Source organism: Notechis scutatus, chromosome 2, assembly GCF_049901735.1.
Source record: "Notechis scutatus isolate UNSWTSFEM ecotype Mainland chromosome 2, rNotScu1.2, whole genome shotgun sequence".
Classification (NCBI taxonomy): Eukaryota; Metazoa; Chordata; class Lepidosauria; order Squamata; family Elapidae; genus Notechis; species Notechis scutatus.
This window is the reverse complement of record NC_142010.1, coordinates 66,438,422-66,465,849: the sequence shown is the minus strand read 5'-3', so window position 1 is coordinate 66,465,849 and position 27,428 is coordinate 66,438,422. Positions and strand designations below refer to the sequence as shown.

The 27,428-nt window shown below is 40.3% G+C and overlaps 2 protein-coding genes across 11 annotated transcripts; one reads left to right on the top strand and one right to left on the bottom strand.

The window, feature by feature from the left end:
* Positions 1 to 563: 563 nt before the first annotated feature.
* Positions 564 to 14,996, bottom strand: NPRL2 (NPR2 like, GATOR1 complex subunit). 5 transcript variants are annotated; one of them, XM_087954965.1, is made up of 13 exons: positions 14,590 to 14,726; positions 13,713 to 13,843; positions 12,025 to 12,110; positions 11,580 to 11,671; positions 11,283 to 11,451; positions 9,406 to 9,514; positions 8,349 to 8,485; positions 6,105 to 6,202; positions 4,691 to 4,727; positions 4,186 to 4,279; positions 2,996 to 3,113; positions 1,691 to 1,833; positions 564 to 1,436 (listed from the first exon to the last, which is right to left on the bottom strand). In XM_087954965.1, exons 3-13 carry the CDS (start codon positions 12,100 to 12,102, stop codon positions 1,369 to 1,371), a joined length of 1,143 nt encoding a protein of 380 aa, XP_087811091.1. In that variant the 5' UTR covers positions 12,103 to 12,110; positions 13,713 to 13,843; positions 14,590 to 14,726; the 3' UTR covers positions 564 to 1,368. The 5 variants fall into 5 exon arrangements, with proteins under 5 accessions (XP_087811091.1, XP_026529060.1, XP_026529058.1 ...); XM_026673275.2 differs by lacking the exon at positions 13,713 to 13,843 and having other exon boundaries at positions 14,590 to 14,996; XM_026673273.2 differs by lacking the exon at positions 13,713 to 13,843 and having other exon boundaries at positions 14,718 to 14,996.
* Positions 14,997 to 15,055: 59 nt separating this feature from the next.
* Positions 15,056 to 27,381, top strand: CYB561D2 (cytochrome b561 family member D2). Of its 6 annotated transcripts, XR_015747544.1 has the most exons (5): positions 15,069 to 15,163; positions 17,825 to 18,127; positions 22,116 to 22,153; positions 23,586 to 25,915; positions 25,950 to 27,381. XR_015747544.1 is itself a non-coding variant. In XM_026673278.2 (4 exons), the coding sequence occupies exons 2-4, from the start codon at positions 18,001 to 18,003 to the stop codon at positions 24,087 to 24,089; spliced, it is 669 nt and encodes a 222-aa protein (XP_026529063.1). In that variant the 5' UTR covers positions 15,056 to 15,163; positions 17,925 to 18,000; the 3' UTR covers positions 24,090 to 27,381. The 6 variants fall into 6 exon arrangements, 5 of the variants coding, with proteins under 5 accessions (XP_026529063.1, XP_026529062.1, XP_087811094.1 ...); XM_026673278.2 differs by having other exon boundaries at positions 15,056 to 15,163; positions 17,925 to 18,127; positions 23,586 to 27,381; XM_026673277.2 differs by having other exon boundaries at positions 23,586 to 27,381.
* Positions 27,382 to 27,428: the final 47 nt, after the last annotated feature.

Sequence of the window (27,428 nt, the reverse complement as noted above, 5' to 3'; positions counted from 1 at the left end):
TCCTCAGTGTGGTTTCAAATTAATACAAGTCTTATCACTCATTCGGTAGCCATTTGAAGTTCCAGTGGCACCGAAAAAGGAGATTGCAACTGGTCCCCAAAGTTCTGGCCACTGCAGCCCCCCCACAAGTTGATGTGATTTAAGATTCAGGTGCCTGACAACTAGTGCACATTTACAACTATTGCAGAGTCCTGCGATCATGTGACCATCATTTACGACCTTCACAGCCAGTTCCTGACAAGCAAAGTCAATGGGGAAGCCAACAGGAAGTCACACTTGGTCATGTGACATCATGCTTCATGGCTGCAGCTGGAATTGCTGTGATTAGTTAGCATGGTCATGTGATGTTTCACTTTACAACCATGTCACTCAGTGACCAAGCTGTTGATCCCAATTGTGGTCGATAAATGAGGACTACCTGTATTTGGCACTGTCTACTTTTACTAAAGTAGTCAGTTTGTGATAGCACTCACATTTTATCAAAATTCCACCCACCTACATCAAATTTTCTTCAGATGGAAAAGCTCTAATCCATTTATAAGAGGAAGATATCAAATAATGAATTAGAGATTCTACACACAATTTTATTTTTACTATCTTTAGTTTCCCTTTCAAGTGCTGCATTCGCATTAAATTTCCACAGAAAAATATTCTAGTTTATATGAGCTTTATAAAATAGAAGAGGCCCATCATTCTTACTCACAACCAATAGTTTTTAAAAGTATACAAGATAAATAGGTTGAGCCCAATTATATTAAATATAACAATGCTGCAGTTTTATTTCCACAATTTCACTTCAGTATTTTACTTCCTAAAAATACTGTGCTTGCTTTTTATTAGAATGATTATCCATGATTTATAATCTGCAGATTTTTTTTCAAAACTCTTACAGGATTTCAAGTGGGTATGATACATCCAGATTCCTTTTGTTAAAAAAAAAGGTTATTAGTTATGGGAAAAATCCAGAATGAGATAGTAATAAGCAGAATAGACTTTTTTTCTGCTGCTGAAGAGCAGCAGATTAAGGGGGAGGATTTATGGTACAGCATTCCCTGCTAGACATTTTTCCACTTCAGTTCCTTCCAAACTATTTTCAAATTATTTTATCCCTTGCTCAACACAGAAGCCTTCTGAAGTTTCTTTATGCACCTGTGTGTGTGTCTTTTAACAGTCCTTCCCCCAAAAAGAAGCATGGTTCTGCATCTCTGCTGACCAAAGAGTCAAATCCATTTGCCATATTTTTTTCAGGGACTACCACAGTTTAAGCCATACTGCTTTTCATGAGCCAGAAGAGTCCTGAGGACACCACAATGTCTCATGCAGCCCAATTAAAAGTTAGCAGGGCATATTAATCGTCCTTGAAGAGTGTCATTTCCAACAGACAATTATATTGGGATCATTCTCTAATCTTTCATCCAATTCCCGATAGCTCATTCCTATAGAGAAATAAAAAAATAATAATGATGATGAAAGAGCATTCGTATAATTCCATTGCTTAGGCAAACTAAGGAAGCTGATTTATATTTCCCAAGTTATCTAAAGATTGAACTGGCTTCAGAACTGTTTGATATAATGTTACTCTTATTTACTTTTTAAAATATTATTTTATTTCTGTTTTGTTATGTTATTATTATGTTAATAAGTTACTGTATGTGTTGAGTAGATGAATACAGGGAATATGATTCCTTACCTGTTTTACAACATATCTCATCATAGCTATGGCAGCCAGTGTACAGTCGAGCTGGATGACTTCTTTCATCCCGAGCTATTTTTACAGGATATTTCTGGAGCCGCCGAATAAGACCCTTCATCAAACCAAACTGGATGAGTTTTCTAAACAAGAGAAGAATATGCTCAGAGAAAGATGCAGAAATATTTAATAGCAATAGCACTTAGTCTTATGTACTACTTCATAGTGCTTTTACAGCCCTTTCTAAGCAGTTTACAGAGTCAGCATATTTCCCTCAACAATCTGGGTTCTCATATCTTGGAAGGATGGAAGGCTGAGTCAACCCTTGAGCTGCTCAAGCGAGCAGGGAGTTAGCCTTCAATACTACATTCTAACCACTGAGCCACCACGGCTCTTAAGACACTGTGCAGTGCTTCTTCATTTTTTGATATCCATCTAGATAGCTGCTTAAAACAATTTTGAGATCAGCAGGAATGGTATTATATGTATTGCTGGTACAGAAACTTGTTCTTTTGGACTGTTTTTTTTCTGTACTATACCACAGACTATTATTAGTCTTTCACACATGCATGGAATTTTTTTTAATATAAATATCAAAAGAGATGTGAGAATACAAGAGTCTCTTCCATATTTAATGAGTAGAAATATTTATTTGGAGAGGGAATTGCTCAAAGGACCATTTAAGATCAACCAACAGGCACAGAATTATCAAATTTCTACCTGCCATAATTGGCAGACAGTATATGATGTACATATTACATGTTTGATGGGCCCTGACACAAATAAGATCATGGCAATTATTTCTCTTTCCATATACCCCCAAGTTTCTGAGTTTTCTAAAACAAACGAATGCTTTGCCCAGTTGATACTAAAAGAGAAGTCTTATGCATCAAGAATGTCATTTTATGTGACTAAGTAATGGTATTGCTACTAATCAAATAACCAGACATTTCTTACAAACAGGTTTACTGAAAAGAATAGGATAGCAAAAAAATTAAAATAAGGAACTTCATATTTTGATTTAGCTCATTATTATGTGATCTGGCAGCTGCAAGGAAGAAAAGGATATGTTTGGTCTGAAAATATATATCCATTTTAAGGAAGCGGTCCTGTGCTGTTTCTACTTGTCTAGATAGAGCCCTAGAAATTGTAGTTTGACAAATGTGCTCTCTCAAGCAAAAGTCTTGGCCTTGTAGATGAGACAACAGTGATTAGATTGAAATCACACACATTTAGCCTTTAATTGCTCTATGCGGCATATAGCTGAATTATTGGGTTTTCTGAAGGGAGGGGAAGCTTTCCTACCTTTCATCCACTCTCTGGAGTTGGAGGCTATAGCGGCAAATAAGGTCTCGAACAGTTGTCCCAGGGCTCAGTCCACAGTAGAGCTGGAAAACATCTCTCAAACTGGCCCGCTTGTGTCCTATAGGAAATAGTCACAGAACAAAATTGGGAAAGCTGTTGAAGATGTCTACCATCAAAATAGCTAAAAATTAAGTAAGAACAGCATTCAATATTACAATGTGGATTGCATTTAGTCCTAAATAAGGACTAAAAATAACTTTCCAAGACTGGATGCAAATTAATCTATACTGCCAAATATAGTTTATGGAACTGCTGTGGTCAGTGATGGTGCCAGCAATTCAATTGTTATGAGATTTTTATTTTGGACTGAAAGTCAGCCAAGAGCAAACCAATTCATTTTATCTGCTATATATTATTCATATGGCTACTTCTGTCATGAAATGATTGTTTTATAGAAATATATGTTACAATAGCTTAGTAAATAGCTTATATTAATAACCTTTGATTTTATGCAATCTCTCCTAAATATTTTAACAGGAAGAATATCAACATGCTTGGTAAGTATGAGAAGGACCAATTTTATAGTTCCCTCTGGATTAGGTGGAAAATACACACTTTTCTGAAACTATGTCCAACTCAACTCCCAAGGATGTAGTTTGAACTGATACAAACAGGGTTGCACTTTCAGCCATCCATGCTGTCAGCCTTCAAGATCTTCTGCTACTGCTTTGCATCTTTTGGCTGCCATAAGTAAGGGGGGGGGGGGATTGTCTAGGAAGAGAGCTGGAGGTGTTACATTCTTGTGTTGTGTAAATGAGGAGTGGGGGGGGGGAGTATAAATTCCTGCTTTTAGCTTTCTATTTCTCGCTTAGCTTTCTTTCCTTTGCGCAGCTGCAAATCTTTATCAAAATATGCCAAGGTCAACGGACAGAGGCCTCATCACCACCTGAAGGTGTCCACATGATCATATCCAGAACTTTTAATTGGAAGAATCTTTTGAACTTTGGGGGGTGGGAACAATTCCATCACTTTGTATATGTGGTTTGTGTGCCTAATTTCTCAGATTCAGAATTTTACCTGAAGCTACCATTTCATTTTTCAGTAAAAGAATTCTTTTCTCTAATCTATGGAGTCTAAGTATTTCTTTCTTGGATTTTGAATGGAGCACAGACTGACACATGCTTCTTTACCTGGTTTTGTGACATATGAGAGACATTCATCTTGCAGGCATTTGTCATCTACTAAGTCCTGAACTTTAGGAGTTGTGCAGTAGACATTGGAGTACTGTGGGAGAGAAAGAAGAGATTTCAGTCAATAGTGATAGAGTTGTAGCATTTTAGCTATGCTGGAATTCCTACTAATTACTTATCAAAAGCATTCCAACAGAGTTCATAGTGGCATGTAATAATATTAGCACTACATGAAATAATCAAATAACATCAAGTAGCATTATAGTATAGTATGTTCATTTAAAGTAATAATTAATGAATTTTTGCCTTTAGGCTACATAACACTGTGATCACAGAACTTCTGCCATACCTGCAGCCTAAAATCTGGAATGCTAGAATAAAATCTGGAATATACAACCTTAACCCACATTTACAAAGCACCATTTGATCATGCATAATCATGCCAATATATCAACTTGATATTTTATCATCTCATTTCATCATATTGTATGTACATTCTACTCACCTGAAGTATTGAAACAAGAGTGACTACACTGTAGTATCTAACAATAAAAAGAGAAACAATTAGAAAGTAACAAAACATAGAAAACTATATGTATATTGTAAGAAAAAGATAAATCCATTAAGTAATAAATTATAGGAAAACTAGTATCACAGGATATTGGGTATGTGATATTAATTGAAGGTAACCTTTGAATTAATATGTTCCTCCCCTCTTCCAAATGGATTGATAGAAAATAAAACATATTCAAATACTGTTAACCGAGAATTGTCAAGTCCACTGAGGTGGATTGTAGTGGGACAGAAATTGGATCAAGTAGTTAAATAAATAATTCTAGCAGAAACCAGATTTTTCCATGATCGCATAAATATATGCATCACACTTTCTAGATGTTAATCTTCAAAAAAAGGACTGGTTTGGGAGATCTTAATAAAACTGTGTGCTTTTGAATCCATGTTGACTCCTGATGACTTCCTGGACAAATTCCTTCCCTTTTCCTGGCAAGATTTCAGAAGTGGGTTGCCCGTTACTTTCTTTTAGGGCTGAGAGAGAATGACTGGCCAAAAGGCCATCTAGCTGTCTTTGTTCCTTAGCTGAGACTAGAATGCAGTCTCCTGGTTTTTAATCTGGTACCTTAACTACCACCAAACTGGCTCAATATTAATCAAAGCAATAATCTCTAACTAAATTAAATTAATTGCTTGTAAAATATATTATTATTAAAATTAAATAAATTTGCATAAATTTCCATTTATACAAACCATTCTCATTTATACACAAATTTTTTCCACACAGAAATATACAATGCATGTGTAAACATACTTCCCTCCCTCATTCCAACAGAAAACAAACAGTTAAGATGTTAAAAAGAGAAGGGAACAGAAAATGAGGAGAAACAAGGGAAAAAAGTAGACGGCACAAGAAAAAAAAAAACCCAAAAGAAAAATCCTGTTTCTACTTTACAAAAGTTAAATTCAGACAGAAAGCTACAGCTGCTCAAAATATCTCCACCCATGATTTCTGGCCGTTTTTGCTTCTTGCTTAACTAATGAATGTCAGATGACATTTCCACTTCTCCAATTTACAGTACGTGGAGACAAGCTGTTAGTTAAATACTGTAACCTATGGAAATATTAGGAAGATGATTAAAGTTGCAGAATTAGGGTAAAGAAAGAGCCTTAGTGTATGCTTTTTTTTAACCATGGTCAAAACAGTATTAGACGAATACACAAGAAAAATTTTGCAGCCATCAAAAAAGAACCAGAATCTAATGTAAAGAGGATATTAAGAGTGGCTGCTGGAATGTTATATGTTACATTGTGTTACAACATGTCACAATAATGTAATGTAAAGCACTCTTTTTCCTTTCCTGTAAATCAATTCCAGTAACTTTTTCTTTTGTGCACCTAGCACTCACAAAAGGTTTTGGACAGCAATTCGAACCAAATTGAGTTCCACATCTGCTTCAGCTGATATTTTCTGAACATGCCGAAATCCATCAATATATGGCAGGATCTAATGTGAGAGAGGATGTATACAATGAATGTAAGGTTAAAGATGCATAAATATAAACCATTTTTTCCTCATAAGCTAAACCAGAAAGACAGAAATAAGATGAGAAAATATTCATATAAAAAAACCATTTGACTTCATTGGAAGTGTGTCTTAAGCATTTTCACTTTGTTTGTTTGTTTGGTTATCAAATGTATGTACCTAGTTGCCCATCTCATTAAATGTGACTGTTGCATGTGAACTACAGTTAAGTGGATGGCAGAGGCAAATAAGGTCTGCTGCCAATATTTTACTAATTGCTTAATTGATCAGAATTGACAGGTGAAAACATTAGCTGGGTGGGGCATTTTAAAACTTTAAATAAAATACTCTAAAAACACCCAAAATAAATACAGCTACTGAAATACATGGGCAGTTAACAATAACGCCAGGAAATTGGACCCTTAGCACAGTCAGCTCTGTAGGCTCAGGAACAGCCTGATGTTTAGAGTTTTATGAAAGCCTAACAAAGTTGGAGCTATTCTAATCTTTGAAGAGAGGATATTCCACAGAGCAGAAGCTACTGCAGAAAAGATCTATCTTCTAGTCCCTACCAGTCAACATTGTTTGGCTGATCTGCACCAGGCCCAATCCCCAAGATTGGATGGGTACAGACTTTTGGAAAAAGGTGGTCCTTCAGGTATCATAGATGCAAACCATGCAGGGCTTTAATGTGGCAACTAGCACTTGAATGGTACCCAGAAGTATACTGGTAATCAATGTAGCTCATGTAGTAGCGGTGTTACATGTGTCAATATCTGGCACCATTTGCTACCTGTATAGCCATTTCCTTTTGGGCAGCGGGATTTGCAGGCGCTTAACAGCTGTTATCAGAATGACAAAAGCAGCATTTTAGCATTGTGCCACAATGCTAGTCTTGAATGTGTAATGTTACAATGCATACAGAAAATGGGCAAAGATTGTATTGCATTGCCATAGTGCTGCTTGCCTCATTTTAACATTTCTCCCCTTTTGACCCTATGTAAGCACCACTGCTTTTGTGCTGAATAAAGTGTCAGCGTTCCAGCAACCCTCCACTCCAACCAATAACTCTGAGACAGACATCTCTCAAAGGTTCCTTTATCTGGATAGTAACTGGCACATCTGTGGAATCCCAAATCTGAAAGTTTCAGGCTTCCTTGCAAAAGTCAAAACTACAAATCCCTCTCCCCTTAGCCATCATCACATCACATGGTCCAATCACCATCCATCCTAAAGTAAGATTCCCATTTCATTATGCACCACACTCAGTGACCTTGAACCAGCAAAAGAATTTTATTTTGTCTAACTGGATATACTCAAATGAATTCCTCCCTCCCACTTTCTCAGGCTCAATTGTGGCAGCGTGGGAGCATCGAATCTCAATATGGCTTCCAAAGCTGACACAAAGATCTTAGCAGATACCTAGTTTTAGGGAAAGAATGTGTGCATATTCATATCTACATACATATGCTTCACTCAAGTTTAACTCTCTTCACGTGCACACAAATAACTGCATAGGTTAAGTAAATTTCAGTTTCAATTAACCTGCCATTGATATCTAAAATACAGGTAGTCTTTGCTTAGCATATGGTCACTTAATAACCAATTATGATGGATCTCAAAAAATATACTTACAACCCATCCTTGAAGTTACCTTCCTGCATCCCAATGCAATCACATGATCCCATTTCAGCTGCTTGGAAATTGGTTTGCTTTTAAAACCAGCTGTAGCATCCTGTGGACATGTGACCATGATTTGCAACTTTTTTTTTTTGCCATTTATAAAGTTCATGGGATCCTGCTACCCTTCTTTAAAAGCTCCATTCTCATAAAATATGCAATTAAATAAATACAGAGGTATTAAGAACACAGAATTGCAGTCTGAATCAGAAAGCAAGGAAACATTTTGATAGAACCCCTTTCAATACAATGAGGACAGGCTGAATAAATTTGTACACATTCAATCTGCTTGGAGAGAAATTGTTTTCAATTCTTAATCCCTCAGGAGTTTAATTCATGTGCGTGCGTGGGGGGGGGGAAGGGAATTGAAGGCAAGTTCTCCCTCCAATGTTGATTTTATTGTGAAATCCATTGGTGGGATTATTTCAGGTTAATTTTTTGCACTAACCTGTTGAGTAGTGAGGTCCCACTGAGAATTTAAAAAGTCATCTTTATCTTGGGTGAAGACAGGGACATCATATTCTTGTACAATGGGGGGATCTGGACGTTGCTCAATCACTTTCAGGTGAATTGTGTTTGATTCATCTATGAAAAGGGGCAATGCTTATCTCAATGCAAGATTATACTATCACAACAGGCTTGCTGGAATTGAAACACATCAGACAACAATAACAGACACTACTTTATAGAGCACAATTGGACTGGGCGTGCAATGGGAGTGTTCACATTGCAACCACGATTAAGTTTTAATGTTGAATGTACAGAATTTTCAAACCAGTGGGTAATCGGATAACCCAAGTGAATGACACTCCAAACCAATAGGATAGTGTTACAGTATAGCCTATCCACTTTATTGTCTTACAGCATGTTGCCCTTAGCACTAGAGAGAATATTCCAATTATGCAAAACCCCAAGGACAATTAGTGTCTTTTCCTTAATCATGTCAATTTGTAAGAACCCGAGTATATTTGTAAAGAATAGTAAGACCTTCCTTCAAAGAACCAACATCTAACACTTTGTGGATCCTTGATCTAAACCAGGGGTGTCCAACCTTGGCAACTTTAAGCCTGGAGGACTTCAACTCCCAGAATTCCCCAGCCAGCAAAGCTGGCTGGGGAATTCTGGGAGTTGAAGTCCTCCAGGCTTAAAGTTGCCAAGGTTGGACACCCCTGATCTAAACCATGGTTGTGTCTGAGAACTGTGAGGTAGAGAATACTACTTTGGGAAATAATGCCTCCCTTACCACCCAACAATAGAAACTACAGTATACTGTATGCTTAAGAACATCCATACAGAATTCTTCCTGCAATTGAGCAAAATCATATTCTTATCTACTTTACCTGTTCATATTGAGATATATAGATGTGGAGAAGGCAGCACTAAATAGTAAGTGTCCTTCTTTCTAAATGTGCTGCATGGTCTTATCTGCCCAAGAATCACAAGCCTGAATTTTAATATGCTCTGTTCCAAAATATATTTTGTAACAATATGCTTGGTGAAAATACCAATAGGCAGAGTGCATTTGCCAGTAGCATTCAGTTCTTCAAGTAGAATGGTCATGATGGGTATCAATTTTTGCTTGCTCTCATCATTGGAAATGAAGCCACTTTCAAGCTAGGAAAGAGCACAGTTGATGATCAATTACAATCAAACTATTGATTGTAGGATGTAGCAGTAACATGATGGACTGTGTGCCCCACTAAAAGAAAATATGATTTCATTCAAATAAACCTGAGCATATTTTTCATACCAATAAGAAAATGGAAACTCAAAAATAGAATTAAGCTCTTAGGGCATCATGCATATCATTATTACAGTCAGAGAGTGATGAAAGGGTAGGCATAAGAAATAGTGATTTGTAGATGAATAGTCTTGAAATAAGTTAAAAACTGTTTGACTTTTACAGCATACAAAGTACCCCAGGAAAGCAGCATAAGTGTTTGAAGAATACTTCTGGAATAGTACTACTTTGCTGCAGGAAATAGAACAGCAGGTATAAAAAAAACATATGCAGTTATACTCTACAAATTTTAATAAGACTGTATAATCTGCAAAAGCTTCCAGAATGCATCAGCAAAGGACTGGAAGTGAAATGCCTGTTGTGATCAGCTAACCTGTTGTGGTAGCTATGACAGTCCATATTCATCACACAAGTTCATCAGGTGTCTAAAAGGACCCTCTAAAAGAATGCAAACGACCAGCTGTCTGCAAGGAATATAAATCTTTCCATTCCCCATTATTCTGTCAGAGCTGAAGAAACTTCTTGGATGAGAAGCGAAATGTCTTTGAAAGAAAAACAAGAAAGTTCAATTGTCTCCTGAAAAAGCACCTTTGGGACAACCATGACCTGGATGACTGAGAATCTCTACAGACCTTTAGCTATACAATTTGGGATGAACACCCTTTGAATGGCGTGAGAGCAGGAATGGATTTCCAGAAAAAACAAATTGCAGACTACAGGAACCAGGTGACTCTGAGGTCACATATAAACCTCCAAGTGCTTCAACAGCCCTCTAAAAAGATGCAAAATTACCAGCTGTCTGCAAGGAATATAAATCTTTCTATTTTCCACTATTCTGTCAGAGCTGAAGAAGCTTCTTGGATGAGAAGCGAAACGTCTTCAAAAGAAAAAACAAAGTCCAATTCCCTCCTGAAAAAGCACCTTTGGAACATTCATCAGCAGTTTGAATCCCTAGCGCTGTGTAATGGAGTGAGCTCCCATTACTTGTCCCAGCTTTGCCAACCTAGCAGTTCGAAAGCACATAAAAAATTCAAGTAAAAAAATAGGGACTACTTTGGTGGGAAAGTAACAGCGCTTCGTGCACCTTTGGTGTTTACTCATGCCAGCCACATGACCACAGAGACATCTTTGGATAGTGCTGGCTCTTCAGCTTAGAAGCAGAGACAAGCACTGCCCTAGAGCCGGAAACAACTAGTATGTATATGTGGGGGAACCCTTACATTTACCTAAGCATTAGAGAAAAAAAACGAAGAGTGAAGACAGGGTGCTTCCACGTTGCCTTTTTGTCACACTGCTTACTGTGTGCTTGGAAGACCATATCCCAAAGGTTAGACTGCCCTAACCCTGCTGACATTTTATAAAAGCACTGAAGACCTGGAATATGCTACAGAGTCTGGAGGTTGGGAGAATAGAAGCTGCACTGAGAGGATTTTGATGATACTTTTGTCTGGATTTATCACTGGCATTCACTGTTGTTTTTTACCCAGATTAATATTGCTTTTTTGATGTTTTTAATGTGTTGTTAGCTGCCCAGAGTTGTATTTATGGGATGAGTGGAAATAAAGTATAATATAATATAATAAAAAATCTATACACATATGACAGCAGAAATGAAGGGTCCATTTTTAGGCTATTTCTAACCTCCAAAGTAGTAAGGTAACCTGCCAATTTCTTCACAATCGGTTCCAATGCACAGGTCTTAGCTCTAGCATCACAAACGAAGCCAAGGTTGAAGTGCAAGGCATTCCGGGTGTATTTCTTATGTTCAATGCAAACTGGGCAACCAATGAGCTTTTTTTCCATAGCTGTACTGGATTTTTGTGGAGCAGGGGAGAGAAAAGAGAGAAAACAATTAACTTTCCAGTACCCAACATACTGAGCAATTGTATTTCTTCAACAAGTAAGCCTTTTCTTACAGTGCTCCTGCCTAATACTCACACTGTGATAAGCTTATTTTGGAGTTCGGGTTTGGTGATGATATATACTTGCACTGTATCAAACAACTCTCGGGAAATAAAATCCTCTGGTACCTGCAGGAACAAGACAGAGCTGTAAATAATTAATAGACAAACAAATCAATAAATAATGACTTTAACTTTTAGGGCTACACTATTTTTAAGCTATGGCGTCGTGTTTTTCAAACAAAGGTGAAAAAACATTTTATCCACCACTGCAAAAACAAAATATGCAATCAGAAATTAAAAACAGACAAGCAGATGCAAAATAAGAAGCTTTGATACACTTAATGAAAGGCATCCCAGCACTATGTTTTCCTAGGTCTTGGCTTCAACTCCAGTCAAGAATAGTAAAGAGCAAATCTAAAATCTTGGACAACTGAGAGCAGAAAATAACAAATGAGACAGGTAGCTTTTGCACAACTGACCTGATACGTTATTTTAGGCCCCAGTGTTGGGTGGAATTCACTGAAAAATATACACTCAATTTTGCTGCTGATTTCCATGGATGTAACTGAAAAAGATGAAATACACAGAAATGAATCTATAGCTACGTGTGGGAAAAATTTTTTGAAGTATCACTCTTGTTTTCTTTAATCCAATTTCAAGGCTATCTGACTCTCTGATGACTCTGTGTGGCTTACAATTAAAGAAAAAAGAAATCATGGCCAACTGGAAGGACAAAACACTTAGCTATAACTAAACTTAACTAAAGAAAACTCCAAAACCATTCTACCCAAGGCCTGAAAGAATCACTCTACCCAAGGCCTGAAATTTGCTAAACATCATAAATGTGGGAGTTGCATGAATCTCTAGGGAGATATTGTTCCAAAAGGCGCAGGCATTGCAACAGAGTTTGCCTACCTTCTGAATCCTAGAAGACAACACTGTTTAATCCACAGGTCCAATAGTCATCTGAGGCAGGCTGATCTAACAGGTTCTACAGGTAGGTGGGCACCGGTGAACCAAAAAAAAAAAAAACAACTCAGAAAGTAATCTGACCGCAGCAATGGACTAATAACGCCCTCTAGAACCAGATTATATCTCATCTGCCCCAAGAAAAAATCTAGATCTAGTGTGAACTGTTATGCACGATGTTCATGACGACTTAGGACAGGTCTGCGGTTATCATGGTGGCCATAAACTCCTGAGTTGCCTCAGACTCAATATCACCAGCTCAACTTTCTCTGAATGGACATATGCCCCAAGCCTGCTGACTCACATCTAGGAAAAGCTTTATGGTAAGAACAAACATTCTTCAGGGTACACAAGAACAAAACCGTATCTCCGTTATACTATTTGGAAAACCCTGCATAGGTGGAGGGCTGGAGTGTCTAGGTGTAAGATCAAGATGCTTAAGTAGAGGCTTTTAGCAGATAACAACATGCTGTGTGAATACAGAGAAACGCACAGCCTACCCCATCTGCTAGTATGTTAGCTACTCTCAGAAACATATACTGATAATGACTTATTTTTGCCCAACAACAAAACCAAGGTGACTTCATTCTGGCAGTCTAAAGTTTGATCTAGACACAGGAAAAAAAACACATCACTAGCTGATAAACTGATGTCTCAAGAACTAGTAGCCTCAGGGTCTCAATCACCGGCTTAGTAATGAAATCCAGCAGCTCAGCCAGGAGAGATGCTGTATAATATGGATGGCAGTGCAATAGCAACATGTATTCCTTGGAAGCCAACTTCAAACCAGATAGGGATTCGCTTAGTGACCCACAATGCTTGCTTAAAGGGGGCGGCAGAGAATGCCAGGATTGTCATTTGCTAAGCAATGCTGTCACATGATATTTCACTTAGTGACAGAAATCCCAGTCTCAATTACCACAAAAAGAAGAATGGAGCAGACCCATGGTCACAGCCAGCATCTGTGATGCTGCAGGGAACTCAACTGGCTTGAGTAGCAGTTGGAAGAACTTGCCCTATTTTTATATGGAACAAATTCCACAAAAGTAGAGCTGTCACTTAATAGGTTAACTCATATTTCTGTAATCTTATCTCCTGCCCTGAATATGTATGTAACCTAAGTACTAAGCTTACATTCTGCATAATTTTATCTTATCACTTATCAAGCACAACTATCACACTGAGTGAATTCACTTACCAGTGCATGTAACTAAGAAATCAGGATGTGAGTCATCTGTGATTTATATACAATCTTGTACAAACCAGAACTCTGCTGAATTATTCTTGTTCATTGAAGATTAAATGACTCACAGATCAAACTGTCAAGATCTGAATCACCAGTAGTCAAAAAGAGCCAGAGGGAGTAATCAGTGAATTTTGTGAAATGCAATTCAAAACTGTCATTTTAACAACATAGAAGACAGCCCCTAGCATTCTCTCTCTCCCATTGACAACATAGAAATGCTATACTATAGAGTACCTACAAATAGCCCTTCTATTTCCAAAGGTCCATATTTTCCAAGAGGGCAGGACAATATCCCATAATAGCAGTTGGTATATATCTACCCACTCTGAGAATGGCTTTATACTGGCCATTCTTCTTAGCAATCTTCTAAGTTGGCTGAAAACAGGTGCCCTATATTTTCCCATTTATGCATGCATAAATTTATAAACTATGGTGCTTGGAGATTAATCTACCTACCATAGCCCATCAATATATTCAATGGTTTTCAGACTTGGCAACTTTAAAATGTGTGGACTGCAACTCTCCCAAATTTCGGGAGTTGAAGCCCGTGCATCTTAAATTGACAAATTTGAAAAATCACTGCTTTAGTTCATTAATTACAAGACAGTCTGCATTTCTTTAAATATAACAAATTCCCACAATTCTGGCAGAGAGCGTTTTTGGTTTTTTTTAAGAGCTGGCGGAAATGCCTTGGTGGAAGAAACTTACAGATCAAACGCTATTCTTGCCTTTAATCAATAATCAAACTGCCTATGACGTTACAGGATATTATTATTGCTCAAGAATGGCCTATTTAATGCCCAGTCCCCTGAACTAGGTAGAAAGTTACCTAGACTTGGGGGTTGCGTAAACTCCTAAAATCCTCGCCAGAATAGTGTGCCTATGGAGAGGAGAATCGGGAGCCTTCACTCTCTCTCTCTCAGGTAGCCAAGACCAACCCACAGGCTCTGCACCTACCGGAAGAGCACGGCCGAAGCACGCATGTGCAAGGCTAACTCCAACTGGGCGAGCGAAAGAGCTTGGTGGGCGGGGGGAGCGATCTCACAGCGCCTGCGTCTTGGTGGCCCTTGGAGAAAAAGACAACCTTCCTGCAGGTCTCCGCTCGCAAACGTGCTCCCCCGACCTCGCCCGCCGGTAACCGTACTGCACCAAAGCGAAGTCCCGGAATGGGAATTACGAACGTGCAATGCCCGTCGCGTGTCGCGCAGTTAGCTGTCTTCCAGAGGATTTCCCCCCGATGATGGGCAGCGCGGCTCAGCCTCTCAGGCGCAGAGACCGGCCCGCCAGGGTAGGAGGAGCGTATGACAAGCTGAGTGGACTCGCCCAATCAAAAGGCATGGGGTACTTCCTTGGCTTCCACCGGAGTTGATGCTCCTTTTGCGATGCTGCTGTTCTCGGCGGAGGTGAGAATCTCCCCCCCACCCCCAAGGCGGTTGGATTGGAGCTGGGAGAGGGGTGCTTTTCTCAAAGCCTTGTGGGCGGATTAGGGCAGATCTGCCGAAGGGGATGGGCTCTGCCCTGCCTGGGGTTTCCAGGGCTTGGGATGCTTTTTGTGGAACAGCAGCCCTGGAGCTCAACGCTCATTCTGGCAAAAAGAAAAACCTAGGTGTAGTCCTTGATTGGTGGAGGCATCGCTCCACACCTCTTGTACTACAGACCTTACCGCCTATGCCAGTTGCAATGAAAGGTGTAGGGTGGGCACGGCTGCTTTATCCGAAGAGGATGCGTGTCCTGGTGCTGTCAAACCAGGTGAGGCGGAAATGATTCACGAAACTGCCTCATCGTTTTGGACGGAGTCCTGAGAGGTGTGTGTTTCTTTAGACAGCCTAGCTTCTCGTGTTTCCTTTCTTCCTTTTAGCTGCCACTTCCACTTTCGATTGTGCCCCTAAGATACGCGGTGCAGAATCGAAATGCAGGCTGCCCTCGGCTTCTTTTTCAAAATGCTCAAGGGGGAGCTTTGCCTTGCCAGTGAAATAAAGGAAAGGAAATCTATGGCGTCTGTCTCTTTGCCTTAATACTGTATTACAGAGAACAGCCTAGGCTAAAAGAGGGCTGTGTTATTTGTGGTTCAGCATCTTATAGGGACTCAGCCAATAAGCTAGTGCATTAAACTATGTTTTATTTGTTTAGGCATACCTGAACAAGGTATGATATGAAAGCCTACTGGTAGGGTCAACCTGCCTTAAGATCAGCCAAATTTCTTGGTTCCAGTCTCATTTCTTTTTGATCCCATCGTTTTATTTAATTAAGGTTGTATCTCTATAGATGCACCTTCTTACAAAGCTTGGAGTTTAATTCTCCACTCAGGATGTTTTCATTTATTACAACATCCCCATAGGTAAAGCAAATTTGTGGCAAATTGAATTTGCATATTATAAATTTATGTTTCCAAAATAGCCTTAACTGTTACAGGATATATAGAACTGTAATTTTCAGCAGTGAGTTTCCACTATGAACATTTGTAAGAAACTCATGCACTTTTGATTATATATTTAAGTTGCTTGCCTATTCCTTCAGGGGCAAATAATTTAAACAATGGATTCTGAAATGTCAGAATAGATCTCAGGGTGATAGCCTTGGGCAAATTACCATCACTTAACAGTAAAAATGAACAGAGGAAAAATATTTCTATGTTTATATATTTATATAATCTTGACCAATAAAAATTGGGTGAACAGATTGCAAGCTGTATATAGTGCATACAAATTAAAAAATCCACTGGTGTTTTCTATTAGTGCTTGTGTCAACAATTTTTCAAGAGTTTTGTCTTGAAATGTTATTTTTCAGAGTTTCAAATGTTTGCCATCTACTTCTATGCTGCTCAGAGGAGTGAAGATGGGCAGCATTATAACTGTGAACATGAGCCCTGCTGTGTTCCTTAACGACACATATTCAAGCATATTCACAGCATATAATTGAGATGCATTTCCACAGACACTTGGTGGTAAAGGTTGAATGTAATTGAATGCAGGCTGTTCTTCAAGAAATCATAATTTCCTAGTGAAACAAAACAGTGATGTTTTAATTTTTTAGACTTCTATAGGAAAAGCTCTGATAGTGTACTGGCAGTGAAATGTGCATTATTATACTAGAAGTATAGGATGAATTTTTCTGGTTCATGATTCATAGAAAAGGGTGCTGCACAACATTTGTTTTGAAAAGCCCCAGAAAGGAAGATCTGCAGGCCTGCATGACTGCTCGGTTCAGTTTGAAGAGGTGCATATTTTGCTTCCCACGCATGCAACAAAAGTGTTTAATGGCTATGTTCACATGACCCTTGCTGAACCATAAAGTTGCCATCCATATTTTAGCTAACTGTGATTTGTTGACATTGGATTTTTTAAAATTAAACTATGGTTAAATTAATCACAAGGAAGCCTATTGGGGTTCATAAATCAACCATGGCTGTGTGGTTCCTTTCTTTTGCTTGTTTGCATTGTCTTGTGATTTATTACCAATCCCTGTCAGGGGAGCTTCCCATACATCTGAATGTCAGTTGAAAATGATTGCAGAAGCTTGCTATTCTTGCATATTGCAATATACCATCTCCTCCTGAACCTAAACAATGGAGCTAAATCAGCATTCATGTGTAGTTAGGTTTCCTTCAGGCATGTAGCTTTAGTTTGAGTGCTTTGTGTTTAGTCAGTTTGATTCCTGGAGGGAACAAAAGCCTCTTTTAATCTGAAGCCCACCTTATATTAAAGGTTTAGAAGACCTTTTCCCCCACCACAACAAAAAATTCCATCCAACCTTCAAAAGTCAGCCTATGCTTTATGCACATAAAATGAGAACAGGAAAAAGAGGGAGAAATGAGATTAAATAATTGGAATTATAACATTTTATGATATGACATTACATTAAGAACCTACAATATCTAAAATTTAGTTTCCTTTCTGGCAGAATCCCAGGTTTTGATGGCAAATCCTTGTTGGAAATAAGACTCTGCTTTGACAGCCTAGAATTTTCTTTGATTATAGTTGAAGACTAAAGACTATTCTTGGGTTTTCCAGATGTTTTTATTTTGCTCCTTCTTTTCTTAATATCTCTTTACATTTATCACACAGGATAATTGACAGAAGCATGAGGAACCTGAAGCAGAATTTTTTTGTTTAAAACAGTAGTGCTTGAATTTTCCCTCACTTTGAGTTCTGGGACACTTGATAGGTTTTGCACGTAAACATAGAAGAACAATAATTCGTGGACAGTGGAAGGCCAACGTCTTATTCATAATCCAGAAGACATGGCTCTGGCAGTTGAAACGGAATCTCAGATTTACCACTCTCTCAGGACTGTCTTTGGTGCAGCCGCACACCTGGTTTCTCTTGGATTCACCATTGTCATGGTGGTACTCACCAGACCTGGATCAAGTAAGTAAAGAGCAAAGGGAGAACCATGCTGTATTATTTCCCCAATAGGACTTGAAACATGGGCAGGAATGCTTATATTGTACAGTACAGATCGTCCTGCTGGATGATGACTTTAGCTAGTAGGTCAAGGCTGGGCATAGGGGTTGAGGAGGAAGAAGGCAGGCTGAAAGTCAGTCAGTAACCTCCCTGGTTAAGTTAAACTTGGATCTTGGCAATTCTAGTCACCCATTTTGACCAACACTCCACTCTAATTTTTCCAACCTCATCTGTACTGCTGTATATAATTAAAACAATTACTGGAGTAGAAAGGTAAGGTGTTGTGCTTGAGCTAGTTACATTCAAATCCCATTCAGTTATAAAGTTCTCTTGATAAATTTTGGCCAATCATGCTTTCAGCCCCTCTTACTTATTAGATCATAGCAGTGTTGGGAAAGACCCCATTCATAAATGCTACCTTGAGTTCTCAGAGAAAAAAGTTACGATATTTGTGTGCATGCCTTTGATTTGAGTCATTGTTTAATTCTGGTGACTATCTGGACAAATCTGCAGTTTGCTTGGCAATGTATGCAGAAGTGGCTTGCAATTTTCTTCCTAGGGAAAAGAGTTAGTAGTAAGTGACTGGTCCAAGGTCACCCAGCTGGTTTCATACCTAAAGTGGGATTAGCAGTCATAGCCTCCCATTTTCAAGCCATAAGGATGCTTAATATATAATCACCAGTGATTATGACTAGCTTGCATCCATACTGCATTGCCTGTGCTGAATTTGGTCGGTGTGTGTAACCTTTTCTTTTGTCTTATTGACTACAGACTGAGTTTCATCCCACTAAGTTCATCCATTCATTACAATGACTTCTCCAATCTAGTTATAGTTCTGTATCTTCAGCTGAAAAAAGTTAATAAATTTCTTTTAATGAAAGGAAGATGGCAGTGAAATAAGAGCCTTCAGTGCAAAGACTTAACATGGATTAAGCTCTATTTTCCATGGTGAATAAAGAATTTTGAGACTATACATTTTGCAGGGTCACCGGAATCAAAATTATGAATCAATATGTTTATTTTATTTGTACCGTCTTTATTATTTTTTATAAGTAACTCAATGCGGAGGATATATCCAACACACTTTCCTTCTCCTATTTTCCCTGCAACAACCACCGTGAAGTGAATTGGGCTGAGAGAATGGCTGGCCCAAGGTCACCCAGCTGGCTCTCATGGATAAGGCAGGCCTATGGAACTCCTGGTTTCTAGCCTTGTATCTTAACTACGAGTCCAAACTGACTAACATTTAATTCTGAGAATGTATATTGTGATACCTTATTATAAACATTATGTAGTATAAAGTTTCATGAATTAGCATTTAAAAATTTACTTCATAATACATCTGTTTTTTTTTTTTAATTCTCCAAGCCAATCCCGATACTGTTTTGGAATTTAAACAATTGGTTTTAAGTTTCACTAGGTTGTCACTTTTTTAATGTTGGGGGTGGACATGTTTTATTTCTTCCTCGACCTCAAGAGATTACTAGATTCATATTTGAGAGAACCTCAGAATTACTTATTTCACAAATAGTGGGCTTCCGATACTGACATATTTAGTTCTACATGTAGTTTGTCAGTAAACATATTAATACTGTATTTCACAATTTGTGGACATGTCAGTTCTTCTGTCCTGAGCTACACTTTAACTTCTTAGCTGCACAAATTTTATTAGTGATACAAGGGCAATAATTACTTGTTGACCCTGTTTTGCTTAATTTGGGAGAAATTAGGAATATGAATGAAATCCTTGTGCTTTTATTTCTACCCTTAAAAGTACCCAGTTTGAAAACAGGATGAAAATTGTCCCTAATTAGCTTCCAGATTCTGGTGGCTCTGCCTTTGGTGGCTTCAGAGGCTTCCAAATGCAGCATCAGCATAGGCACAGCTATGATAGAAACCTTGGGTTGTATTATCTCACACCAGGGTATTTTAAGACTTCAATGAATGAATTGAATATAAGGAGCATACTACCGTGTTTCTCACAAAATAAGGCCGGGCATTTTTTTTTACCCCCCCCCCAAAAAACGGCTAGGCTGTCTTTTTGGGGGTGACTTAATTCCCCCCTTGCATCCTCGGGTGGGCGGAAACGGCTTGGATGTTGACCTCGGCGTTGGTGGGGCACTTCGTATCGGGAAACCTTCCACCGTTGCTTTCCCTTCTCCCTGTGCTGCCGCGGCATTTAGAGCAATGCATTTGGCACAGCCACGCACGGCCAGCCAGGGCTCCTCCCTGCAACCGGAGCCCGGCGGAGACACTCGGCTTCAGGCGCTCCTGTCGCCGCCTTCCCTTCGCCTTCGAAGGCAAAGCCAATTCTTTTAAAAACGACGCCATACTACCAGTACGACAAAGACTCCCCTGCCCGAGAGGGCAGCCCAACCCTATGTGGGGAGGCAAATCTCCCGGAGCCGCAGCGCAGGACCGGCCCACCCAGGGAGAAGCGCCCAGCCGCCATCCCTGCCTGGCGCCGGGCAGAGCGCGAAGAGCTTTGCCTGGGGCGCCCAGCGCAGCTGACAGGCGGGCCCTCCTGCCCAGCGGCAGAGCTCTTGCCTAGGCAGTGAGCGCCTTCCCGCAGGACCCTCTGCTCATCCCACCAGGGCCATGCCGGAGCCGTGTGCGCTGGGCAGAGCTGGGAAAGCGAGCCGCGGGTGCGCGCCCGCCTGCCAACCGAAAGAGCCAGGCTGACCTGAGCTTGGCTTCCTTCCCAAGTCCCTCCAGCCCGAACCCGAAGGGGCCACCGGGAGAGGCCGCCCGAGGCAATGATAGCGCCCACCCATCCGTGGACAGGGAGGCAAGGCGATGGCCTGCACCACGTCTTCCTCTGAGCTGAGCCCCGACGAGTGAACACCTCTGCCCGATACCCATGCCGCTGCAGCATTTGGAACTGCCGGCGCATTTGGAGATGCACGGGGATGGCCTGGGTGAGGGGTGGAAAGGATGGGTGGCTTTGGTCTCTCTCCGCCGGACCTGCCGGCCAGGGAAGCAGCGCTGCCGTCGCCTCGCCTCCCTGTCCGCGGACAGGTGGGCGCTATCATTGCCTCGGGCAGCCTCTCCCGGTAGCCCCTTCGGGTTCGGGCTGGAGGGACTTGGGAAGGAAGCCAAGCTCAGGTCAGCCTGGCTCTTTCGGTTGGCAGGCAGGTGCGCACCCGCGGCTCGCTTTCCCGGCTCTGCCCAGCCCGCACGGCTCTGGCACAGCCCTGGCGGGATGAGCGGAAGGTCCGGTGGGGAGGCGCTCGCTGCCTTGGTGAGAGCTCTGCTGCCGGGCAGGAGGGCCTGCCTGTCAGCTGCGCTGGGTGCCCCAGGTGAAGCTCTTTGCGCTCCGCCCGGCGCCAGGCAGGGATGGTGACTGGGCACTTCTCCCGGGGTGGGCCGATCCTGCGCTGCGGCCCCAGGAGATTCGCCTCCCCACGTGGGGTTGGGCTGCCCTCTCAGGCAGGGGAGTCTTTGTTGTACTGGTAGTAGGGCATCGTTTTTAAAAGAATTGGCTTTGCCTTCGAAGGCGAAGGGAAGGCGGCGACAGGAGCGCCTGAAGCCGAGTGTCTCCGCCGGGCTCTGGTTGCAGGGAGGAGCCCTGGCTGGCCGTGCGTGGCTGTGCCAAATGCCGTGGCGTTGCTTTAAACGCCGCGGCAGCACGGAGAGAAGGGAAAGCAACAGTGGCGGAAGGTCTCCCGATATGAAGTGCCCCACCAACGCCAAGGTCAACGCAGGCAGCACCATATCCAGGTATGCAACAAAAGTACTTCCTAACGGCCAGCCCCCCCGCCATTCCCCCCCCCCCCATTTCACATGTTTAATATAGGCCTTAATTTGGGGGCAGGGGCTTAATTTGATTTTATGCCTATACAGCATGCTGGGACTTCCTATTGGGGGAGGCCGTATTATTGGAGAAACACGGTAGTATCTTTTCAGTCATGATTAGCCAGCCGAGATTGATTTTGCTTTCATTCCTTTCCAGGTTTGTTCTCCTGGCATCCTTTCTTAATGTCTCTTGCGGTAAGCCAGACAAATGAGATTATGTTTTCTAGATTTTTTGTCTTGCATTGTTTTTATAAATAACTCAAAGCAGTAGATATATATAATACTCCTTTCTCCTACTATTGGGTATCATTTCTGAAATATATGCAGGTAATCCTTGATTTATGATAATATAGCCTGCCCATTACAGTTGAGAGAGCACCTCCCTTAATAACTTCCACCCACTACAATTGTTAAAATATGGCCCATATTATTATTATTATTATTGGTGAATCTTTGAGATTCACAGCCTTTGCGTTATTATTATACACATACACATACATATACACACATACATATATATACACACACACACACACACACTTATGACTGACTATATGGGTCATTAAGTGGAACACAGACTGCCTGTGGGGGAGGAAGGTCTTAGAAATCCTGGCTGATGCCCACCTGCCCTGGGCTTCCTAAGGCCTCCTTCACCCCATGAAACACTCCAGGCTCCACTTCCCGCCCCTTGGGATCTGCACAGCCCTTGTGCCTGTTTCTCCCTCTCTGCACTGGTTTCCCACAGGGCTTTGGCCTCCTGCCCCATCATCCACTTGGCTTTTGAAGTTCTCCAGAGCTCTATAGCTCACATTGGGGAAGGAGGACATGCCACGCCATCTTTCACACCTAGGCTGTACAGCTGTGTCACAGAGGCAGCTGCCATTTTAGCGCAGCCACAATGTGGATTGCTTTGCTGCTGGGCTGTGTTGCCTAGCAACACAGTTCCTTGTGGCTGCACTGAAATGGCAGCCCAGTAACAGAACGATCCATTATGGTCAACTAATATGAATTGCGCAATGCTGTATAAAGGCCTGGCATTTCCTATAGCATTGCACAGACCATGTTAGGAAACAGAACAAACTGCTTCATTGCTGGGCTGTGTGGCACAATCCCAAAAGCAGCTGCCATTTTATGAACAACCACATGTGGGACAATCCTGGAAGTGTCTGCCATTTTATGAATGGCAATTCAATATGGCCGGTTTTCTTTTAGTGAAAAGAAGATGACAGTGAAATAAGAGCCTTTCATGCAAAGACTTAACATGGATTAAGCTCCATGTCTTTTATAACAAGTTGTTCAATTTGCTGGCTCTTCATGCCAAAAGGCAGAATACTTTGTCGCGCATAAGAGGCAGGTGCGTATTCTTCACTATGGAACTTCTGCTGCCCTGTTTCAAGAATGAGTCTCTCTATATACCGTCTCTCTAAATTGGTATTTTCTCTTTTGTGGAATTTCATTTTAAAGTTATGTATCTTCTTGAATATAGCCTCCCCCATTGACAAATTAGTGCCTCACTAAATATCTGGTGGTTTCCCACATTTTCACATGAAGTATTGCTAAATATTTTTTGAAGCTAATCTTTATGTGGGAACACCCTTATGTCTTTTTCTGTCTTCCCTTCTCCCAGTTTTCCTTCCTGATGACAGAGGCCCTGCTGACTTTCTCTCCAGAGAGCTCCTTCCTCCGGTCCTTCTCCCGCAAGGCCAAGGTCCGCTTCCACTGGGCTTTACAGCTGCTTGCTCTCATCTGTGCATTGCTGGGATTGGCCATTATCAGCTATAACAAGTACCTCAATGGGAAAGAGCACTTTGTCACCTGGCATGGCCAGACTGGCTTGCTGACAGTGGTATACGCTACCCTGCAGTGCATGGGTGGGCTCGCCCTGCTCTACCCCAAGCTAATGAAGAACTGGACCCTGAGCAAACTGAAACTGTACCATGCCACATCAGGGTTGATTGGGTATCTACTTGGTTGTTCTAGCTTGATGCTGGGCATGTGTTCCCTGTGGTTTTCCACAACTGTGACTGGAATCTCCTGGTATCTAATTATGCTGTGCCCTATTCTCACCAGTTTGATTATCATGAACCAAGTGAGCAATGCCTATCTCTACCGTAAAAGAATCCAGCCTTGAAAACAGTCTTAAAACCATTTAACACCTGTGTGGGATCTCACAAGCATTTCTGCATTATCTGGAAGGAATCCATAGCTATATATAAAGTACTGGAACTCAAGAATCTCTTTCTACCTGCCTCTAACTTTGTATGGATTTTTTTTAATTGCTTCAATTTTTCCATAGCAGAGATGCCTATGCTGTTGAACCAAGTTTCTTGCAATCCCATTGCTGGAACTATAATAATTATTAGTATTGTATAAGAGCCCAACTTTGCTCTACTCTTTCACCCCTGAATGAAATCAGTGGATATATTCTGGTTTAAATTATTCTTGATTGGCCATGTACATATACGACTGTAAATCTAACTTGCTGTAACTTCTTTTTCATATTTGTGCTCAGTTCTAAGGCATGGGCATTTTTAAACTTCCTCTTTGAAAGGATGGCTTTTATTCAATGTATTCAGGTTTTACTTGCATTGATGGTCAGTTCTTTCTGTCTTTTAAAGTCAGTCACATGCTATGTGAAGGTATAGCTTATCCAGCTATATTAGCTAAACCATATATGCTGATCAAGGGCTAATAATATATTTTACATTTTAAAAAAAAATTAGAATTGCTTTGTGCAGATGGAAAATGTGAAGAAAAAAACTTGTGAAGAAAATGAAGCCTATTGTTCAACCTTTACCTGTAGCTTTTCTTACTCAAGCCTATCTATCCTGCTCCCAAATACTGTAGGATTTCAAATGCATGTTAGCCTGTAAGATAGAGACAGCTATTCAGCATAAAAGGTATCACTTAAAACCAATATCCCTCCATTCTCTAGATACATTGGGATTATTGTAACTCTATTCCCAACCAATATTCTGATTTTCTGCTCTGCAGTTAAAAGATGCAGAGCTATAAAAGGCACTTTAATTTAAAGCAGAAAACAGGAACATATATTTCTGGATCCCTGCCAGAATTTAAATTACAGTCAACCATTTCTGCAGGTTGTATGTTACTAGCCCTGGTTTAATGGCATAATAGGAAGGTTAGTAGAGCATAACAGTGAGTCACTTACTTTGCTAACCCTTTAATAAGTTTTCAAAAGATGTGTCCTCTGAAAGCATATGGTATCCTTATCCAGGAGCAAGTAACTCATGAGAACCTAGATTTTTCTGTATATGTAGCTATGTACATCTATAATTGTGAAATTGTAGTGCCACTACAATTTTATAGACAAAAGATGAAATAGGGAAGGAAAGATCTAAGGCGGTGTTTCGCAACTTTAATATTTTAAGATGTATCAACTTCAGTTCCCAGAATACATCAGCTGGGAATACTGGCTAGAGCATTCTGTGACTCAAATCCCCACATCTTAAAATGACTAGTGTTGGAAACACCAGTCTAAGGGCAAAGTAAGCAAGCAGAAACTATTTTTAGAAAGATGAGAAAATGTAGAGTGGAGAATACTATTTTATCCCTATTATTATTTTAAAAAATGTTGAAGCCACCCAGAGTTTTGAATAACTTCCACAATGCACATTTGATTCTCTTGTTTTCCCTACCAATAGTTAATAGGGAGTACCCAATTTCTCTTCTCCTGCTTGGCAGCTTGTCATATTACCTTGTAATCTTTTGTATTTAGTCTCTAACCTTCTCTTCTTCCTTGCTATGTACTATTATAAAGGCTGAATGCGGATTCTTAAAAATACACATTTTTACTCAGAAGGAAATTGGTTTATATATGCAGGTGAAGATCTAATAAGGCTTATCCCACATGCAAAGAGACATGGCAAAAATTCAAGGGGCCATGAATCCAAAGAGATGTGCAAAAGATTGGGAAAAGGCCAGAACTGTTTTCAGGCTCTCTCAGCACTTTATACTAGTGCAGCTTCAGGGTTGATTTTGTGTAAGATGAGTTGAATCTGTCCTTTACCAGTATGTATTGAATTTAGAGGTGATTAGCTGACACTTTTGGCAACTATGAAGTTTCAAAGCATGCTGGCTAAGTTGAAGCTAAATTACAATGTGATTGGTTTTTGTTTTGACTTAAGGTTATGTTAATTAAACCATTATGGTATTTTTATGAACCAGGCCACCATAGTTTATTCAACAAGTCATGGTTAAAAGAAACCAAAGTTTACAGGATGGATGAACCCATCCATAGCACTAGTGTAATGGTTAACAAAGTGTGCTGATTCAGGTTATTGATAATCCAGTGGCTTTGTAATCATGAAGTACTAATTCCTTTTTAAACCACAAAAGGCAAGAACGAATTACTTTCCTCGAGTTTCCACAATAATTAACTCCTGAACTTCCTTCTCATATTGTATTATATAGTCTCCTGTTCTCTAAAGTGGGATCTTACTCAGGGGTGGGAGACGACAGGGTTAACTACCAGTTTGGGATTTAGGAGGTTCGATGATTTATGATGTGCTTCCCTGCACCGCTGTGAGCCAGGTAAAGTGTCATCAGCATGTGTGCAGAGAAGCAGCCTTTGAAACAGCCCTCTTTTCCTGCTTTTTTAACTGCAGCTATGCCTCGGCAGCTGAAGTTGAAAAATCAGGAAATAAAGATCAGGTAACAGCCCAGGTGGGCGGGTGGGCAAAAACATCAGCAGACATAGAACCGGTTCTATGTCTGCTGCTCTTCAGAACTACCGGTTCTACAGAGGTGGACAGAACTGGTAGAAACCCACCCCTAATCTTACTGCAAATTGATGATAGTTTGGAGTGATGGGAACTATAGTCCCAAAACTCAACAAGAAGCTAGTTGGAGAATCTGTTACAAGTGACTGCAAATCTCATTTTTAGACTTTTAAAGAAAAAGAAAAAGGCTTGTTATCCTCTGCTCAGTAAATCACACGAAGTATACTTAGTTTTGACTCAAATTGTTCAATATCTGAGTAGTAAGGAATAATAGTACTAGATAGTTTGATCCTGCAATTACAGACAGAAATGCATAGGTTTGATTGACAAGGAAATCCTCTCATTTCTCCAGACTTGGAATTGTTTCATATGCGCAGTTCTTTCACAAAAATAAGGTATATCCTGCAAACAGAGTTTGAGAAAAGTTCATGTGATTAAATGCATCTGCATAATCAGAATTTTTCATTCATCTTTAATTCTTATATCAAAGCACTTCCCAAGCATGCTGAGGTTCTTAAAGAACTTAGAAAAAGATTATGCTTTTTCCTTAGCTTTTCTGAAATGGGGAACAATCCTAATAGCTTTTTCTTAAATCACAGCTATCAGCAACAATTGAGCTCCCATAATGTATTTTTAATAAACATTTTGTTAATGTTTATTAAAACAATTTTAGTAACCATACTTTCTGCTTATGTTACTTCCAGGAACTCCTATCTATATATCTCTAT

Excerpts from the sequence above, each read along its gene's own strand:
- CYB561D2 (XM_026673278.2), top strand. The coding sequence starts at position 18,001 with ATGGCTCTGGCAGTTGAAACGGAATCTCAGATTTACCACTCTCTCAGG. Across the intron at positions 18,128-22,115 it reads ACTCACCAGACCTGGATCAA|GTTTGTTCTCCTGGCATCCT; the intron begins GTAAGTAAAGAG and ends ATTCCTTTCCAG. Across the intron at positions 22,154-23,585 it reads CTTTCTTAATGTCTCTTGCG|TTTTCCTTCCTGATGACAGA; the intron begins GTAAGCCAGACA and ends CCCTTCTCCCAG.
- NPRL2 (XM_026673275.2), bottom strand. The coding sequence starts at position 12,102 with ATGGAAATCAGCAGCAAAATTGAGTGTATATTTTTCAGTGAATTCCAC. Across the intron at positions 11,452-11,579 it reads CAAAATAAGCTTATCACAGT|TACAGCTATGGAAAAAAAGC; the intron begins GTGAGTATTAGG and ends ACAAAAATCCAG. Across the intron at positions 1,437-1,690 it reads TGAGATATGTTGTAAAACAG|GAATGAGCTATCGGGAATTG; the intron begins GTAAGGAATCAT and ends ATTTCTCTATAG.